General features: G+C 54.6%; 1 protein-coding gene and 3 non-coding genes across 5 annotated transcripts; 2 read left to right on the top strand and 2 right to left on the bottom strand.

Annotated features, from left to right (window-relative positions):
• Positions 1-823: 823 nt before the first annotated feature.
• On the bottom strand, positions 824-5,992 carry LOC123354902. Of its 2 annotated transcripts, XM_044997299.1 has the most exons (7): positions 5,843-5,992; positions 5,116-5,212; positions 3,149-3,289; positions 2,939-3,071; positions 1,873-2,384; positions 1,333-1,487; positions 824-972 (listed from the first exon to the last, which is right to left on the bottom strand). In XM_044997299.1, the coding sequence occupies exons 5-7, from the start codon at positions 2,375-2,377 to the stop codon at positions 967-969; spliced, it is 666 nt and encodes a 221-aa protein (XP_044853234.1). In that variant the 5' UTR covers positions 2,378-2,384; positions 2,939-3,071; positions 3,149-3,289; positions 5,116-5,212; positions 5,843-5,992; the 3' UTR covers positions 824-966. The 2 variants fall into 2 exon arrangements, 1 of the variants encoding a protein (XP_044853234.1); XR_006574952.1 differs by lacking the exons at positions 824-972; positions 1,333-1,487 and having other exon boundaries at positions 1,887-2,384; positions 3,192-3,289.
• A 5,167-nt stretch (positions 5,993-11,159) lies between these two features.
• On the top strand, positions 11,160-11,233 carry TRNAT-UGU. The gene has a single exon. It is a non-coding gene; the product is annotated as a tRNA-Thr (tRNA).
• A 545-nt stretch (positions 11,234-11,778) lies between these two features.
• Positions 11,779-11,872, top strand: TRNAI-UAU. Its single transcript has 2 exons — positions 11,779-11,816; positions 11,837-11,872. It is a non-coding gene; the product is annotated as a tRNA-Ile (tRNA).
• Positions 11,873-13,445: 1,573 nt separating this feature from the next.
• TRNAS-AGA lies at positions 13,446-13,527 on the bottom strand. The gene has a single exon. It is a non-coding gene; the product is annotated as a tRNA-Ser (tRNA).
• Positions 13,528-19,057: the final 5,530 nt, after the last annotated feature.

Consider the following 19,057-nt stretch of genomic DNA (forward strand, 5'->3'; position numbering starts at 1 on the left):
AGGGTGGGGTTCTTCTCTAAAGATGGCTGGCAGAAAGGTGGTGCTCAGCTCTGTCAGCGACCTGCCCAGTTGCCTCGCTGCCAGGGGATGCAGACATTTCTGTAAGGCGATTAAATGGGGTTTTTGGATTCTGAATGAATATGAGGAATGTGCAATTATGAGAGGGAATTTCCATCCCTCTTTCTACTGCTCTTCAGAGCCCCAGTGGCCTAATGGATAAGGCATTGGCTTCCTAAACCAGAAATTGTGGGTTCAAGTTCTATCTGGGGTGAAAAACTCCTTCTTTTATGTATATTGCAAAGAAACCTGGTGTTATTTTTCACCAAGGAAGCTGGGAGATGTTTGAACACAAAGTACTGCAGCTTGGGAACAATCCCCCAGAAATGGCATCTTCCACTCCACAAATCAGTAGCAAACAGTTAATACTAGTGTTTGTCTGAGAATAGAGTGAAGGGGAGTGTTCACTCCGACACCTCAGTGAGTGAAACAGACAGAAAGAGCAAGGTTGTTCTGAAAGACAACGGATCTGTCTGGAGGCAAAGCAGACCTTGAGAATGAGCAAGAGTGTGAAAAGAGGTTCAAATGTGGGTTAGGTGTTAGTTAGGTTGGTCTGACAAATTTCAAGAAAATACCAATGCTCGTAGACTGATGCAGACACGGCCTGACAACTCCCCCACTGCCAGCTGCCCATCGGTGTCAGAAGCTCTCCCTTTCCTGCTCCCCAGCCCTCAGCCCCAGGAACCACTGTCCTCTGCTTCCCCCTCTGGCCCCACCAACTTTTCCTCCCATTTCTGGGTCCCTCGCCCCAGGGGCCAGACACGGGGTCCCACTCACCACAATGCTCTCCACGAGGGCTGCTTTGGAGACCTGGGGCTCCAGAGAGTCCAGCTCCTGCTGCTGTGCCAAGCAGCTCAGACGTGGGACAACATGGAGGAAGCCGAGCTGTTGGGCCCTGTCCTCCACCAACTAGGACTGGAGGGGGGGAGAGGGAGAGAGAGAGATGGAGACGGTTAGGTGGGGACCTCCCCAACCCACCTACACCAGCTCCACGGCTCAGGAACCCCATGGAGTTGGACAGGGAAAACCGCCCCGCTTCCCGAAACCAGTGTCGCCCTGAACAGACTGGGGTTGTAACTGGGACAGTGTCTGCGGGGAGCAGACACCTTGGCCTGCGTGGGACAAATGCCCCCACTTTGGGGTGCCAGGTAACAGGGGAGAAGTTCCCCCCATTGGGGGTGATGGATTCTCTGGGAAAAGACCCCCCTGCGTGGGTGGGGATGGAACAAGAGGCAGGACAGACTCGGGGGCAGCGCAGCTGGGGGATTTTTGTACCTCAGCTCTGCCCTGGAGGTGCTGCTGGATGACCCTGATGGTGTCTTGTTCAGGGGACACATCCTCCTCCTCCTCCTTTCTCTTCTTCCTCTTCCTCCTCCTCAGCCCACTCCTCTTCCTCCTCCCAGCCCACTGCTGCTGGGCACTGGGGGTCTCTGCACCAGGGAGAGAAGGAGAAAGGACAATCCCTGCTGCCACTGGGGGGATGCAGTGTAGAGAAATGGCTCAATGTCCCCCATCCTCAACAAGGAACCCCATGGCATAGAGGGCCCCACCCTGCCCCTCCCAGAGACACCCTCAGAGCCATCAGCCTCAGGGCCCCGTGGCCGTCAGCCCCCCTCCCCAACATCATCAGGGAAGGCTGGAGCTCTCCCGACTCTGCCCAGCATCCCTGCCGCAAGGTGTGGCTGTGTCACCCCCACTGGTGTTAGTGGGGCTCCCGTGGCTCAGTCCTGGCGCCTTGGTGACCCAATGGGCACAGGGTGTTCCTAGTCCCCCACTGCCCCCGTCCTTCCCCCTGTCCCCAGGGCCTCCGCTCACCTGCACAGAGGGAGCCTTCAACCTCAGGGCTGTCAGACCCCATAGAGGAGCTGCTGGCCCCTCGGGAGTAGGCGGAGCTGCTGGTTCCTGTGCCGGAGCCACCCAGCTCCTGCTCTGGGCTGGCTGGAGGCTCCTCGGTGGGCAGGCTGGTGGATGGCTTCTGCTGGGCCCTGGGGCTGGGCTGCTGCCTCCTCTGCTTCCGGGAAAGGAAGCCGCAGAGCCACCTTGCCTGGCTCCCGCCCTCTCCTGGGTCCCTACATAGCATCACCCGGGGCCACCTCCATTTGGGACCAGAAGGTGCCTCAGGGCCTGCTAAGGGAGCTGGTGGTTTTCTCTTTCTCCAGAAGGTCAGGGAGCTCCTCCGCTTTGCCTGCCCACCAACCTCTTCCCCGCCCGCGGGGACAGAGGGGCCACTCTCCTCCTGGGCAAGACGGACGCTGCTCCCTACTGGCTCCAGAGCCACCTGCCCAGCCTTCCTCCTCAGCATCCGCTTCAGCCGCTCCATCCTGGAACTGAATGGGGAACAGCCATGAATCTGGGCTCAAGGCAGCCTCTCATTAACGGGCCTGCCTGCTCCCCTGTCCATGTCCCCTCTGCTGAGGCAATTCCTCCTCACCACACACCCCACCCCAGGGCAGGGGGGCTGCTATCCACACGCACTGGCAGCAGCTCACAGCACAGGCTGCTCCCAATGTTCCCAGAGCAATGGGGCCCTGTGATCCTGGGAGAGTCTCATCCTTTCAGAGCAATGGGGCTCTCCGTTAGTTTGGACAAGCAGCTCCCTCCACCCCAGTAGGCCCCGCTCCCTCCCAGGCCAGAGAAAGAGCAGAACCCGAACAGTCCTCAATGAAAGTTCGTTCACAAGGTGCCAGTCCTAGGAGGGAGGAGTCGCCCTCAGTTCCCACTGATTTCACTGCTTGCGGTTGTGGGTGTTCAGCACCTGGCAGGTTCTGCCTCCCCAAAGACTCTCGACGTTGGGAACAATCTCCTGCAAGGGAAGCGCTGGGAGCCCTATTGCTGGGCCATTCCCACCACACTGGCGATGGCTCTGGAGACCTCCACTCACTTGCTCTAGATGGGATGGAGCTGGATGGCAGATGCTCTCTTCCTTGGTCTCCTGCACCCAGGTGGGCTGGAAAGGGTGCTGCACAATGCCCTGCCAGCTGGGTAGGGGGCAGAAGCCAGGAGATCGAAAGTGGCTGTGAAAACAAGACAATGTTTTATTGCCAGGGGATGGATAAACTCAGCCTAGCAACTGGAGGTTCACAACACTGACCTACGGCCAGCAGGACACCCCCCATCTCCAGGTATCCTAGTACCTCACGCACATTCCTGAAGCGTGACGGCCCAAGGGCTCTAGCGCATTTCTTCGGAGGTGTCTCTGCTGTCGTCGTCTTCGCTGTTGTCATGTTCCATTCTATATGATTTTATAAAAATATGCTAATGAGTGTGAATATAAAGTGACTGGACTATGCTTCATGCAAAAGGTCTCTTGTAAGGTATCATTACAAAGCTTATAATCTACTGAGTGTGTTCATCCTATTTCTATAAATGTATCACTTTTCTATCTGTATCTGGGTGGAAGAGAACAAATGGGGCAGACATCATGAGAAATCCACTAGCTATCACCTGAGCTGGAACAAAGGCTGTACCAGGGGAAAGGAGCGTGAGGAGGGCTCCAGGGAGGCACGGCAAGGCCCAGCCCACCCCAGCCGAGTGGCTCCCTCCAGCTCGTTCCTGGCTGAGCGGCTCCCTCCGGCCTGGTTTCGCCAGCCCCGGCCTGGCCCCAGCTAAGCGTCCCAGGCCTAGCCTGGTCCCAGCCTGGCCACGGCTGTTTTGACCATATATGGCCTGTGACGTTTTGGGTGTAATATAATATCTCATTGGAAGGCGACAGGGCCAGAAAGAGTTAATTAACTCACAGACTGACTTAACCCTTTAAAGACTGGTTAGGAAGATATGTAAAAATGCACTGACTTTCCTTTTGAAAGCTCCAGTGTGGATAGCTTTGAAAAGGTCTCAGATGGAGTAAGAGCTGTTAAGAAACTTGAGCAGCTCTATAACCAAGTGGCTGTGTTTGGCCAGCTGGTTGGGAAGACAATGGGGTTGGAACAGGAATGTCTCCATTCTGATTCTTTAAGTGAGCAGTCTGTGCTTCTGTGTTGATGCAAATTACTTGGCTGGCAGGGAGAGGAAAGACTTGCTAATAGCTGTTAGCAAAGAGAGCCCACCCCATCAGCCAGTGAATTCTGTTAAGCAAGAAAAATCAGGGTTTGATCCTTCAGAACAAGGAGGAAAGAGAGAACTTAAGTTTGCAAAGGGAAGCCACAGGTTAACCCTAAAAGGCCCAAACCCCAATGGTATTGAGCCAAAGGTGTGGCATGACGACAATAATGATTGTAGGTGGACACCTGCAATGAATTTGTTGTTATTGCTAATGGTAATTTTTGTAACTGTGTTGTTATTGCCAAGAACTGTAAAAATGTTCCATCTAGGGTGACCAGATGTCCCCATTTTATAGGGACAGTCCTGATATTTGGGGCTTTTTCTTATATAGGCTCCTATTACCCCCCACCACTGTCCCGATTTTTCACACTTGTTATCTGGTCACCCTAGTTCCATCCTTCCGTTTCAGAGGTCCCTGTGATCTAACCTGTCACAGCTTCTGCGCCTTCTATTTGCTTCCATCACGCTAGGCATCTGGCTTTCAAGTCTTGCCTACAAGAGGCAGCCAGCCTGTTCTTGTTGGGATTTCTGGAGATTGTGAGCTGAACTGGCAGCTCCAGCCTTTATAGGCAGAGGCTGGCTGGCATGTCACACAATCTCTTTATTACTCGCCTGAGATGGGTCACCTGTTACTTGTGGCTCTGAGTGTCCATATAAGGAAAAATCCCACAAGGTTTGACCATCTATGGCCATCAGGTACCAGTGATGTTAAAGTGCCATCACCACAGCGGTGACCATAAAGCCAGGTCTTTTGACCATCTATGGCCTGCGATGTTATGGGCATAATATAATATCTTATTCAGCCAATCACTCCGACAAACAAGTTGTTTATATTTGCAGAAGATAATGCTGCCCACTTCTTGTTTACACTTCTCTGCACGAGATGTCACAATTGTGTCCTTGGCAATGGAGTGTGATGTCACAGACTGTGTACATCACCATGTAATGACTGACTGCACTCATCACTTTTAAACCACTTGGTTTGCACCCATGCCCTTAATCCTGTCCTAAAATTACCTTTTCACGTCACTGAGCTCTCTTGTTGCTGCGGGGTACTGTAGGTGTGAGGCAGGGCAGGTTGGGAGAAGAAATATTCTTTATCTGAAGAAATGATCTGTGTGAGGAAAACATTTGAAAACTTGTTTACTGAGTAATGTGAGTTCTTCACTCTACCTGATGGCATTTCTCTGTAACATGAACTTGTGAACACCACATCCAATCAATTCTAAAATTCCAGGAATATTCTAGGCATCAGTGAGCAGAACCATATTGGTTTTGGTGAAAATTGGAACGGGAAATAGACCAGTAGGGCTTAAGTTAGGTTTGGCACCTAACTCCTATTGAAATCGGTGGGTGTTATGCACCTAACCTGCTGGTGGGATTTTCAAAAGCACCTTTAAGCATCTGTTTGCATCTTAAGCACCTAAATACCTTTGAAAATCTGGTCCTTCATCTCTGCCTCAGTTCCCCATCTATAAATGGAGGTTAATACTTCTTTATGCTACTGTTTACCTATCTTGTCTATTTCTTTTGCTTGTAATTGAGGCACAGGACAATCTCTTACTGTTTTTGTAATGGGACCCTGAATTTTGGTTGGGACAGCTAAACACTACTGTAAAACAAAAAATGATCAGATCCCTAATATAAAGGCCCACCAATGATCTATTTTTCAGGGCAAGTCACAGGCCCAGCTGTGTCAGAGGAAAGTCTGAGAAACCCCATAGAAAAACAATTATGGATTAACCTGCCCATAGGAGAAGTTTCTTCCTGACCCCCATCAGTTAGTGGTAGGCTTATATCCTGAAGCATGAGGATTTATATCCCTTCTACATTTTGTATACCAGCGAAGTTAAGATGATATTGTCCATATAAATGTCTAATCCCTTTCTGAATCAGCAGCGCCTGACCCAGGAAACTCAATCCCAGTATCCTGAGGAGAGAGAGACACAATCAGACAGACACTGAGGGCTCCCCCCACCCTTTATCAACAAGTGAAACCCCCTCCCCACAGGGACATGGCCTGATTTGATTCGCCCCCATGTTAATCCAGCCCAGAGCCTGCCCCCCCGGCCTGGGGAAAGTGAGTGGGGGGGGGGGAGCGACAGAGGAAGGGGGATGGGGTGAGCAGGGCGGGGCCGCGGGGAAGGGGGGAGGTGGATCACGGGCTGCTCTGAAGTTCAGACAGTGACCGGGTGGGTGATGAGGCTGCAGCCCCTGAACTGCCGACAACTCACAGGCTGGGGCCGCCCCTGGGTCCCTGCGCACCCGGGATGGGACATCGCCCGGCCCCGCGGCCCCAGGCTGCCGCGTGTGGGGCTGCTCCCTGGGCAGCTCAGCCCCCACCCCCGCCCGCTGCTGCCCCCCCGGCCCAGCTGGGGGGGGAGTGAAGCCCTTTCACTCCGCGCTGCCTCTGCCCTGTGCGCCCCCCAGCCCGGCTCCCACGGGCCCGGGGCTGCTCCCGGGGCAGGGGCGCGGCAGGGCCTGGCGCCTGGAACTGGGGGTCTGAGCCCCCGGTCCCCCCGTGCGGAGCCGCCACTCACCGTCCCGCCGCAGCGCCCCTCAGACCGGCCCCGCCCCGCCGGCTGCCCTTGAGCCGCGTCCCCCGCTCCGGGACCCCCCAGCAGCGCCGGGGCGGGTCCCACTGGTGCCGCCCGTGGGGACTGAGCCGCGCAGCCCCCCCGGCCGCCAGCGGGATTCGAATCCCAACAGCCGCAACGCGCGCCCGGGGACAGGGGGGGGGAAGCAGCGAAGCCTCCGGGCGAGAGAACCGGGGTCTCCCCCCACGCGCCGAGTCTCTGTCCCGCGCTCTCTCCGCCAATCAGGGAGCGGGGAGGGGCGCGGCGAAGTGACGAGTTACGGCCCCTCCTCCAATAGAGGCCGCGTGTGAGAGAGAGAGAACTATGCTTCCCAGTGTGCACCGGGCGGGGCGTTGCCTGAGCAACTGTCCGTCACTTCCGCTCTGAGACGAGCCTAGAACTACAACTCCCAGCCTGCCCCGGGGCGCCTCCGTCCTCTCCAGCCCAGGTAAGGGCGGGTCCCTGGGTCAACCTGACACCTCCCCCCCCAGCGCAACTCCTCATCCCCGCCCCGCCCCCCTCCGGCTCCTGACGCAAACGCGCGTGTCCCGGGGTCTTGGCCCTGCCCCTCCCGCAGCGCCCCCAGCGCTTCCCCCCCCCCGCCTGCTTCTCCCTTGGCCTCGTCTCTCCCCACTGGGGGGGCTGTTGGATGGAGCCATATGGAAATACGGGGAGGGGCAGGGCTTGGGTTAGGGTTCTCCCCCCGAGCTCTGGGAGGGGAGTGGGAGATAGGGGGTAGAATGGGGGAGGGGAGGGGCAGGGCTGAGAGCCAGGACTCCTGGGTTCTCCCCCAGCTCGGGGAGGGGAGTGGGGGAGGGGTTGGGGTGCCTGCTGCCCTCGCAGTGACCAGCAGAGCGCCCCCTGCAGCTTGCCCCCCCAACCACGCACTGGGTGTGCTGGTGCCTGGAGCCGCCCCTGTTCCAGCCCCTCTGCCCAGGCAGCTCCCCCAGCCTGACACACACACACACAGCCCCTGCACCCGCCCCACCCCAGGGCTCCTCAGCCCAGAGGGGAGCCCCCCGGCTGAGTGGGGCATCAGAACCCCCCGAAATTACCATGGGACCAGCATGATCTGCCTCCGCCCTGCCCTGCTCTGCATGTACTCGGAGTGAGTCAGTTTCCCTGTCCCAACGTGTGTCCCGCCATGTGTCTCTTCTCCTCCCCAGTTCCCTCCAAACCACCCCATTTCCCTGCACCCCGGGCTGGGTCTCTGCCAACCCCCCTTCTCCCCTCCTGCCCCCAATATCTCCCTGCCCCTACAGGTCTATAGGGCTGGATCCTTCCCTCCCCGCTTCTCCCCTCATTTCCTGCATCTGGGGGTTTATGGAGATAGGTGTCTCCTCTGCCATCCCCTCTCCTACCCCCCCATATCCCGCTGCCTCTAGGGGTCTATGGGGCTGGGTCTCTCCTCCCTCCATCCCCTCCCCGCCCCCAATATCCTGCACAGCATATCCTGGGAGTGACTCAGATTCCCTGGACCAACATTTCACAAACCTCCACCTCACATGTCTCTTCTCTCCCCCAGCTCCCTCCACCCCACCCCATTTCCCCTGCACCCCAGGCTGGGTCTCTGCCAACCCCCTCTCCTCCTGACCCCAATATCTCCCTGCCCCTAAGGGTCTATGGGGGGTGGGTCTCTCCCTCTCCCCATCCCCTCATCCCTTCCCCCAGTATCTCCCTACCCCAGTCTGCCTATGGGGCTGGGTCTCTCCCTGAAGCCCCGCCCCCAGCGCGGGGCTCACAGACAATCCCCGCCCAGCGGCTGTGACGTGAGGTGATGTGCTCAGTCCCCGCAGGCAACTCATTCACTGGAGACCAAAACGACAGAAGGTGTCACGTGTCCATGGGCGGGGCTATGCAGATGAGCAGTGTCTGGCGGCAGGACGGAGAGCAGCGAGAGGAACCGAAGGAGCCCGGCGGAGAGAATTCTCTGCGTGTGGACAGAATCCGGTGTGGGGAGTTCGTGCTCTGGGTGCCTGCACCGGAGTCACTTCGGGGCAGTGATTGCCACTGAGCTATGTATTGACCAAGGGCGTGTGACTGGGGTGTGGTGCCTGGCGGGGAACGGCTCCTGGTGATAAGGAAAAAGGTGGGAGCAGCAGATCCTGTCCTAGCAGGGGCCTGTGTGGGATTTCTTTGCAACCATGAGTGGGCTTGTTACGGGGGCAACTAGATACCCCCCCTTGATTCTGGCGGGCGGGGCTTCTACTGTCTGCCTTCGGGAGGGCGGGGTCCATGATGTCACAGCCCACGGTTGGGGGTGGGGGGGTTGAATCATGTTTCTGAAGTGAGAGAGCAACGTCCCCGGCTCCCACTTACTCTCCACTAGGGGTCTGGGCTGGGATCTCTAGGGAGGGAAGCACAGAAAAAAACAGTCTCCCCAATGGAAGCCAGGAGTCCTGGCTCCCAGTCCCCCTGCTCTAGACCCCACTCCCCTCCCAGGGCTGGAGATAGAACCCAGGAATTCTGACCACCAAACCCGCCCCCCGCTCTGACCACCAGACGTCACACTCCCCTTTTAGATCCAAGGCCTGTAGTGTGCGAGTGGAGCTGGCTGCCAGTGGGGGCTGAGCACCTATTTTTTCTCTGTTGGTTCTGCAGCCCCGTTGCTCCCATGGAGTCGCTGACTTGGCTCCTTTCGCACTCTAGAGAGGAGAGGAACCAGGGCTATGGCTGATCTATGGGGCACCACGTGAGTGGCAGATGGTTCAGGTGCTGAGAATTTGCCTGACCCCTCAGGGACACAGTGTGAGGGGGTGTCCCAGGCATCTCTATGAAAGGAGCAGAACAGGATTTCCTTGGGGTGGGAAGTGTCTCAGGGGGTTGTACAGAGGTGTTGCCCGGGTTCGAGCCTGGCTAAAACACAGGCCTCGCTGTGATCAGGATTTGAACCTGCGCAGGGGAACTCTAGTGGATTTCAACTCCAACACCTTAACCACTCGGCCATCACAATTGCGAGCACGAAACTGCCCCCATGCCAGAGAAACTGGTAAAGAATCACAATGCCCAGGCGTGAAGTCATCTGAACTACAGAATTCCCACCGCAAACCTGGCCCCCAAAGCACAGGGGGGATTGGGGGTTTGTTCTCTTTGCTTAGCCATGTGCAGTCGCACAGAGAGCGCGTTTAAAAGTAGACATCTCAGCTCAAGCTCAATATCGGGCTCTGGGAGCCCTCAAGGTTGGGAGGGAGTTTAGCAAGCAAAAAAGGTAAAATGGCAGTGGAGTATTACCCTGGACTCAATGGCATTTCTCCATTGGTCTGTCTGCTCTGGGGCAGGGACAATAACACGTCCTGCTGCATTCGTTATTTCAAAGGGCAGTTTAGGATTTTCATTCTCACACATGGTGCACAAAGCAGGACTCAACCCTCGGTGCAAACTAAATGAGCTGCTCACAGATTCTGGCAGCCACAATGAGCATTTGGTGTGAGAGCCCAGACCTGCCCCTGTCCCAGAGGGAGGGGGGTTATCTGTGACAGGCTGGACCACTGACCTATCAGCTCTTAACTCCCAAACTTTCAGTAACTCTATCATCAGTGCCTGTGAGTGTAATTTAAACCATAAAAACAGCTATACTGGGCTGGACCAAAGACCCACCCAACGCTGTGTTTTGTTCTCTGACAGTAGCTAATACCAGGTACCCCAAGAGTTACTCAACAAGACACTACTGGTAGTTGAACCCAGAATCTCCTGTTTATAAGGTAGGTGCTTTAAGCCAGCTAAGCCATGGTGCCTGCTTATAACTAAGCCACAGTGTCTGCCCACAGCTGACTCCCTGCCAGCCCCACTGGGGCCTGACACGCTTTGCATGTGTTTGGATACTGCAAAGCAGAGGAGCAGGTGACGTTTTCCTTGCAAGCTGTGTGTGTGTGTGAATCTTTGGCCAGGTCTGCACTAATTCTTTCAGCAGAATTATATTGCTCAGGTGTGTGAAAAGCAGACAACGCACCCTCGTTCGGCAGCTTGTGGCTGGTGCACACTCTGCAATGCCACGTCTGGCGACAAAACTGCCCTGTTTTGGTGACAAAATAAAAACACCTCGACGAGAGGCCTAGAGCTTTTTGCAGCAAACTTCAAGCGATAAATTGTCAGTGTAAATGCTGCTGTTCATTATATCACCATGACTGGTCGCCACCAGTATCTCACCATGCCTGCTGTGAACTCGCCTGCCCTGTATTTCTGCTACAGAGGCTGGGTCCCTCCCCTTTCAGTATCCCCCTGCTCCAAGGGAAAGTTCTGACAGCTGAGCTGCTATCTGCACTGGGATTAGGTTGATAGAACTGCATTGCCAGCCTAAGTAATGTAATTACACCAACCTAATTTTGTAGTGTAGACCTGTCCAAAGAATCACACACCCACCTTGGGAGCAAAACTTCACCTGCTCCTCTGCTTTACAGAATCCAAACATGAGCAACACTTGTCAGGGCCCAGTGGGGACTGGCACAGAGTCAGGTGTGTGCAGACACGATACTGTAAGTAACAGCAGGCACCATGGCTTAGCTGGTTAAAGCACCTGTTTTGTAAACAGAAGATCCTGGGTTCAACTCCCAGTGGTGTCTTGGGGAGTGGCTTTGAGGGCACCTGGTATTGGCTACTGTCAGAAGACAAAAATCAGAGCTACATAGACTCCTATGCTGCCCCTTCCTCCTGCCCTTACAGTCATTACAAAGTGGCAAGGCAGAGCCCTCCCATTTTTAAAAGTCCTGGGGTGTTGTTCCCCCCTGTTCAGGCACCCCTGGGGCCCTGCACTTCCCACAGCTCTCCCTGATTTCAGCTGTTAGTGAGGGAGCCTCACTGCTAGCGCAGACTGGGCAGTTTGTTGCATGAGAGACACTGTCCCAAAGCAGGACTAATGCTTAGAGCTGGATCTCAGTGATTTCAGATCTGTTGGTCTGCAGCAAGACTCTCCATTGAGTCTTAACCAGCTCTGTTACTACACAGGGAAGAACAAAAGGGTCAAATGGTGCCTGGAAGCCTTAAGAAGGATCCACCCCACCGAGTACAACACTTGTCGCTACCTGCTCTCAAGCTCCACAGAGACTGTTTTGAGGTCACTCCTCGCCTTTATCAGTTTAGAGAACTGGGAGAAGAGCAATTACCAGGTGTTCCAGTGGCGCAATTGGTTAGCGCACAGTACTTATAGGGCAGTGCTGAGAGGAGCTATGCTGAGGTTGTGAGTTCAAGCCTCACCTAGAGCATTGGTTTTCATTAGCCAAGTGGCATTAACCCCTCATTTGGCCCTGTGGAAGGTAGAATTCCAGCCCAGGGACACTGAGGAGGGGAGGAGTTAAAAATGCCCCATTCACTTATTACCTCCTCTCCAGAGCACAGGTCAGAATCTACAATCCTTTCTCCCCCCAGCCCCTGTGCCAGGATCCCTCAAGCAGAGCCTGGAGTCCTGCCCATGGCGTCTGTACTATTGACAAAGACTAAATGACGGGGACAAAACTCTCAAATCCCACCTGGTGCGGGGAGCCAGGTTTGCTCTTCAAATTCTGTCGTTGGTACGTTTCCAGGCCTGGGAATGTCCCACAACAGCATTGAATGGGAAGCTGCCTGCAGAACAGTTACACTGCACAGAGCTCCTGCGGAGGAGGGGTGGGAATTAGTAACATTTTGAGGATCGTTTGGGAAATGAGCCTTTGCTGACAAGGTTTGTCTCTGTTCCTATTGCACCTTCAGGTGTTATGTTGAGGGATCTTTAGTGTATTTTTGTGAGGTTAATAACTATCTCCTCAACTTTTTTTACTCAACTTAAAAATTGGTGTCACTTGATTTTTGCATCTCCCTGTGAAAATACAACTGACACGTGTGGCTTTCTACAGGGGGTCATGATGTTATAGTTGGGGAATTCAGTCTCTGTACTTCGGGCGGGGGGTTGCTTTTTTACAGCTGCCTCACGGCCAGGCACACCAGGCTGTTAGCTGCACCCACTGTCCTTGCCAGGGGCCCCTGCTGAACCCTGGGCGGCTGCACTGCCGTGCTGGGGTGACTCTGCAGGTGGAGAAGCTGCTGTGGAGCAATGTAGAGCAGGTGCAGGAAGGAGACAGGGTCACTATTCACATTCTGACCTGCACAATTTTCCAAATTTGGGAATGTCCGAGAACAATTCTAAGGGGAAGGTGAATGCAGAGCAGTGACACTGGAGATGCCCAGACCTCCAATGGGGGCAGCGTGGAAATTAATAATGGGAAGATCATTTGTGAAATTAGTCGTCACTGACAAGCTTTTTCTCTGTTCCTATTTCACGCTGTGGTGTTAGTTAGAGGAATCAGTGCAGATTTTTACTATATTAATTAAACACTTAATTTTATTTAACCAAGCCAAAAACTTGGTGTCACTTATTTTTTCTCTGGCCTAGCAAGAATGAATTGAATTTCGTGATTTTCTGGACAGTGCAGAGAGATTGAATGTGGGGAATTCAATCTCTGTGTTTGTGAGCTGAAGAGGGATCTAAGGGCTGGTGTACGCTGGGCACTGAACTGGCAGAGCGATGTCTCTCAGGGTGTGAAACCCCCCCCACAAACCCATAGAGTTAAGGTGACCTAAGCCCTGGTTAGATAGTGCTAAAGAAAAGGAAGAATTGTACTGTCCCTGTAGCTATTACAGGGATGAGAAAAACCCTCCAGTCACTGTCTACTCCAAAGTGCTATAGCAGTGCCACAGCAGCATTTTAAGTGTAGACAGAGTGAAAGTAGATCTGGCTCCAGTTTGCACTGTGGATGCTCAGGCACTAAGACTACAGTAATAATAACAACAGGGCAGTGTTTGCATAGCTGGCAGGATTTGAACCTGCGCAGGGAGACCCCAATGGATTTCTAGTCCATCGCCTTAACCACTCGGCCACAACTACTTAATACACAGCTGTTCTACTACATGATGATTCTGTTCTCACTGAATTGTCACTTCAAATTGCTCAGACCAGCTTCCCCAGCACACTCATGGCTGCACATCAGTGTAAGTGTGTCCTTGGCTGAACAGCGAGAATTCCTGGCCATTTCCCTTCTGGCTGGAGCAGGATGAGAGTGTGTTTGTGTGAATGGCATTGCTGTAGATTGTTGTTCATTCCCCACTCTGACAATTCAGACAGTCCCTTTCCTAGTCAAATCTCCAGCACATCATTCCAATAGCAGGCGGCAGGATTTCTCTGGGGCACTGAAATTTTTTCAGGGGGCTGGTGCATGAACTCAGCCTTGCATTACACCCTTGATGTTTCATGGACTAACAACAGCAGCAAAAAGAAAGAGCCGAGCCAATACCTCCCTGGCAGGGATGGAGGTGCCACGTCCCCTCTGTCTGACCGTCGCCATTGCAGGAGAGAAGGGTTCACTGGAATCGAATGCCCTGACTCAGACAAGAGACACAGGGAGGTTTTGCTGTTCATGGATCTGTGCAAAGGAAATTTTGTCTCTGTGTGAAACTGAGGTCGGAAATGAAACGTCCACATGGTGGCCCAGTGCTCTAGGGAATGTGGGTGAAGGACTCGAGCTGAGAAATGATTTAACAGGGGTTTGTATCAATTTATTGCCTTGATTAAAATCTATGGCTAAAAGGCAGCCACTGTTGTTAGTACTTGTACCTGTGTAGGGACACCCCAGTGGGTGTCAAGTCCACTGCCTTCACCAGAGGCGGTAGATTATTTTATCAAGGTACAAATTTCTTGGTCAAGGCCTAGGCTCCAGAGAAAACAATACACGGCTGATAAGAAGAAGTACATAAAAGATTTTGCAGCCACCATGGGCATAACTATGATGTGTCGTGTTTCACTCTTTATATCTGGCGCCACCTCCTTTCCCTTTAGCCTTGTAGTTGACGAAGGGGAAAGCTGAACATCTCCTCAGATACCAGGGAGTGTTTATGTCCATTCCTGCGAGCTACACAGGGGTTTGATGTTGCTGCTTTCAATCCTCCCGCTCTGCCGGGATAAGGAACAATTCAGGCTGACACTGAACTGAAGGAGGAAGATCAGTTTTTGACAGGGAGAGGGACGCCTCCTCTTAAAGGTGTTTGTCTGGCTGGCAGTCCTGGTTCCCAGGTCTCGCCCGTGGGGCTCCAGCAGTTTTGGGACCGGGTCACTCCCTTGGCCCCACCTGCTGCCCCCAGGCGCTCCCCCACCCAGGGGCCCCGTCAGTGCAGTGGAGCTGAGCAGCATCTGCCTGCTCACTCCAGTGGCTGCCGGCCCCTCCGCATGGCAGGGCAGGGTGGGTCTGTTCTTCCGTGCGCTGCCCCTGCCCCGAGCCCCTGCAGCCAATGGGACACTGCGGGGGTGATGCCTGGGGGCAGCAGCACACGGAGGCCCCCCAGCCTGCCCCGCCTTGGAGCCCCAGGTAAGCGCCTCACTCCTGACTCCCTCCCAGAGCCTGCACCCCGGTCCACACACGCCTGCCCCCAACTCCCTCCCACAGCCTGTGCCCTCTCCCTCCACACACCCCCTCCCGCCTGCCCCAATCTCCCTCCCAGAGCCCAGGCTCTCACCCCTTCTGCACCGAAACTCCCCCCAGAGCCTGCACCCCTCCTGCACCCCAATCCCCAGCCCCAGCCCAGGGCCTGCACCCTAGACCTACTCCTCCCACCCAAACTCCCTCCCAGAGCCTTAGGCAGGTGAGGGGCAGAGTTTTGGGGGGCAGGTTCTGGGCAGTATGAGTGACATTATTGGCCCACTGGGAGGACTGGAGGACTGGCACTGGCCCTAAGGTAAATTGAGGTTGAGACCCTGCTTTAAGGGATTGGAGCAATGCTGGAGAGACTGACGGGCAGGGAGCTGGGGAGCTGTGTGTGCCCCAAGGAGAGTTGTTGTTGTGCTCTGGTGACACAGAGCGGGGGTGGGGAGTTTGTAAGCTGTGGTGTTTGTATAGAAGAGAGAAAGTTTACTAAGCCCCAGGTTAAAAACTGGTCCTGCTCTGAGCTGTACTTGACACTCCTTGTTGAGAGTGTAGGTCAGTGGGTGAATGTTTCCTTCTAAGATAGTAGGTTTGTAGTTCCAATCCAAGTGATTCCCTTTAAAAACTTTTTCAAATGAAAATCAATTTCCAGACCCATCTCCTGTATGTTCAGGAGTTCGCTGAATTTTTTTGGGGGGGGGCTTGAAATGAATGTAAACACTCAGCATTTTCCTGTGCAAATGAATAAAGACCTAGCAGAGCTGTCCATCAGCTGAAATCAGTTCCAGTCCTCGGCATCTCTAAGAGGGACACTCGGTAGCTGAGGCACGTGGGGCACCTCTGTGGAGAGGACAGGTGAAAAAATGCTGGATTCAATGAAAGCTGAGGCCATAGGAGGGGAAGGTGACCAGCAGCACCACACAGGGTCATAACACTCAGACACGGGGCTTCACTGTCACTTCCCCTGTGTTTTCCATTATTTCTATCCTAAGGAACACACCCTCCCCCTCCCCGCCACACAGTCACACACAACCTTCTCCCCTTGAGCCCCACCCCACCCCTACCCCTCTCCCCCACACACGCTATGGGACATAGCCTCTCGGTGACTCTCCCAGATGGGGGCTTGTCTCTGCATCTCCCCAACAGGGGAGCAGAGAGCTGAAAGGGCCACAGGAGACCAATGGAGCTAGGCAGGAATAGAAAAGACTTCCCCTCCCTTCCCAAGAGTCTTGTTAATCTCACCCATGAGACATTCCAGCACCGGGTGGGCTCAAAGCACCAACCTTCCCCTCAGCAACGGAAGGGGGAACCAGCTCTAGCACATGGAAGGAGGCTCCCCACCTCTGCTGCTGCCATCCTGCAGCCTTTAATATGGATTTGTTTTAGCTAATGCAACCCCCCCCCCCACTCCACTAATCCATCCATGAAACATGGAGCCAAACTCCTGAAAACAGGGTCCAGTGGTGCAATGGGTTAGTGCCCAGGACTTACAGAGCAGTGCTGAGAGGAATCATGCTGAGGTTGTGAGTTCAAACTTCATCTACAGCACTAGTTTCCTTTAAGCAAATGGCTTCTGCCAATCATTTTGCCCTGCAGAAAATACAGTTGCAGCTCAGAAGACACCGAGGTCCCCTTGCTTTACAGAGAACAGGGCAGATTCCACAGATCTCCCAGGCTCTGCTCTCCACCAGCCGCCTGTGTCAGGAGGGGTCGAGCAGAGCCCAGAGCACTGCCCCCGAATCCCCCTCAGTCTTTGCTCCCCAAACCACCTGTGGGCAGGGGTGAGCTGCAGCGGGTTCGCACGGGTTCGCGGGAACCCGTTGTTAAATTTAGCAGCCATTTTAGAACCGCTTGTTAAGGGCTGCTAAATTTAACAAAAGTTCCCGCCCACTCCTCTCCTGCTCCGCCCCCTTCTCCTCCCCCTCCCCTGCTTCCCGCGAATCAGATGTTCGCGGGAAGCCTGAACAAGCAGCATGGAGGCAGCCAGCAGGTAAGCTGGGGCGCGGAGGGGGAGGGGAGGTGCGGCTGGCTCAGCAGCTCCCGGTCCCAGACCGCGGCTTCCTCCAGCCCAGCGCCGGCCCGGGGAGTCGGGCCCCGCGGCTGCCGCCGAGCGGCCGGGCCCCGGTGCCGGCCCGGGGGGCCGGGCCCCGGTGCCGGCCCGGGGAGTCGGGCCGAGCGGCCGGGCCCCGGCGCCGGCCCGGCCCGGGGAGTCGGGCCGAGGGGCGCCGGTCGTGGTTCTGGCAGAGTGGACCCGGTCCCCAGGCAGTGTGGTAAGGGGGCAGGGAGGGGGTGGGTTGTGGGGGGGTGGATAGGGGTCAGGGCAGTCAGAGGGCAGGGAACAGGGGGATTGAATGGGGGCAAGGGTCCCGGGGAGCAGTCAGGAAAGAGCAGGGTTGGATGAGGTGGTGGGGGCACTCAGGGACAGAGAGAAGGGGTAGTTGTATGGGGTAGGGGTTCTGGGGGGCCATTGAGAATGAGAGGAGGGGTTGGGTGGGGCGGCAAGGGGCAGTCAGGGGACAGGGAAGGGGGGGATGGGTCAGGGGTCTCGGAGTGTGTGTGTTAAGGAACATGAGGGGTTGGATGGGGCACGACCCCCCCCACGGAGGGGGGGAAGGAGGGAACCCGTTGTTAAAATTTTGGAGGGAGGAGGGAACCCGTTGTTAAAAAATTGGCAGCTCATCACTGCCTGTGGGCTCACCCTCTTCGCTGTGAGACTCAAACCCTGCCTGGCTTTCTGTATGTTGGCGTTTTTTTGTCTGTCGTGTTGATGTGCATGTGGGTCCTGTGTGATTTTTGTGGATACCATATAGGTGTGTGTGTGTGTGTGTGTGTGTGTGTGTGTGTGTGTGTGTGTATGACTTTTGCATGCAGATTATTTTTTGCTAAGTATTCTTTTGGTATGTAGTTTTTGTGCTTTCCTCTTGTGGGCTTTTGCTGTAATTTTTGGGTGTGGATTTGTTCTATGTTTTGTGCGGCTTTCCCTTTTGTGTATATGGCTCTGTGTGCTGTGTGGGTTTGTGTGGGTTTGGTTTTTGTTTATGTCTGTGTGGGCCTGTGCAGTCTGTGATGTTCTCTTTCTCTCTAGTTGTCTCTCTGTTTGTATCTTCATGTGTAAATTCACTGGAACTTTTCAAACTCTCCACAGCTTTGCCAATTTTCACCAGGAATTTTACTCATTAACAAATTCTCACTTGTTCCCTACCAGTTGGTGACCATTGCCCCAGGGGCCTGTCAGTCTCAGGGTCCTGATTTCCCATTGACCCTTCCCCCTTCTGTTGGGACTGGGAACTAGCCAACCAAAAAAACCCCACTCAGTTTTAGTAAAGGCCCAACAGTCCCTTACACAAGCTGGCCCTGTGAGGGAGGGAGAGCTCAGTGGTTTGAGTATTGGCCTGCTAAACCCAGGTGTGTGAGCTCAGTCCTTGACAGGGCCATTTAGGGACCTGGGATAAAAATCTGTCTCTAGATTGGTCTTGCTTTGAGTAGGGGGTTGGACTAGATACCTCCTGAGGTCCCTTCCAACCCTGGTATTCTATGATAGGGTCACCAATGTTCAGAGAAACTAACACAAGCTGGGCCCATGGTATAATGGTTGGCATGCTGAAATCTGAGTTCAAATCTCAGTGGGACCTTGTGGTAAATCCCTGGAGATCCAAGTGCTTTCCTATCTCCAGCTGTCCAAGAATGAGTTGTTTACCTTGTGCTGAGTGACTCATACCCACTGGAGCCAGGTCTTTGGTTGGAATGGGGTCTAGAAGTGGCTATGGTTTGACTGGGTGTTTGGGATTTCTGATGCCCACAAGTTTGGCCCTTGTGCTTTCTACCACACTTTTCCTCTTGCCCACATGGCGCTTGAAGAAAGGAGTGCCAGGGCCAGGTTTCATAGTCAGGGAAAGGCAGGAGGGAGGCAGAGTCCCAGGCTGGAGCCCAACACACCTCTCCTCCTCTGGGCACCTAGGACAGCTCCAAGGGAAGGCTTAAAAGCCACAGAGCAACCAAGGG

The sequence above is a fragment of the Mauremys mutica genome, chromosome 22 (genome assembly GCF_020497125.1).
Source record: "Mauremys mutica isolate MM-2020 ecotype Southern chromosome 22, ASM2049712v1, whole genome shotgun sequence".
Taxonomy (NCBI): domain Eukaryota; kingdom Metazoa; phylum Chordata; order Testudines; family Geoemydidae; genus Mauremys; species Mauremys mutica.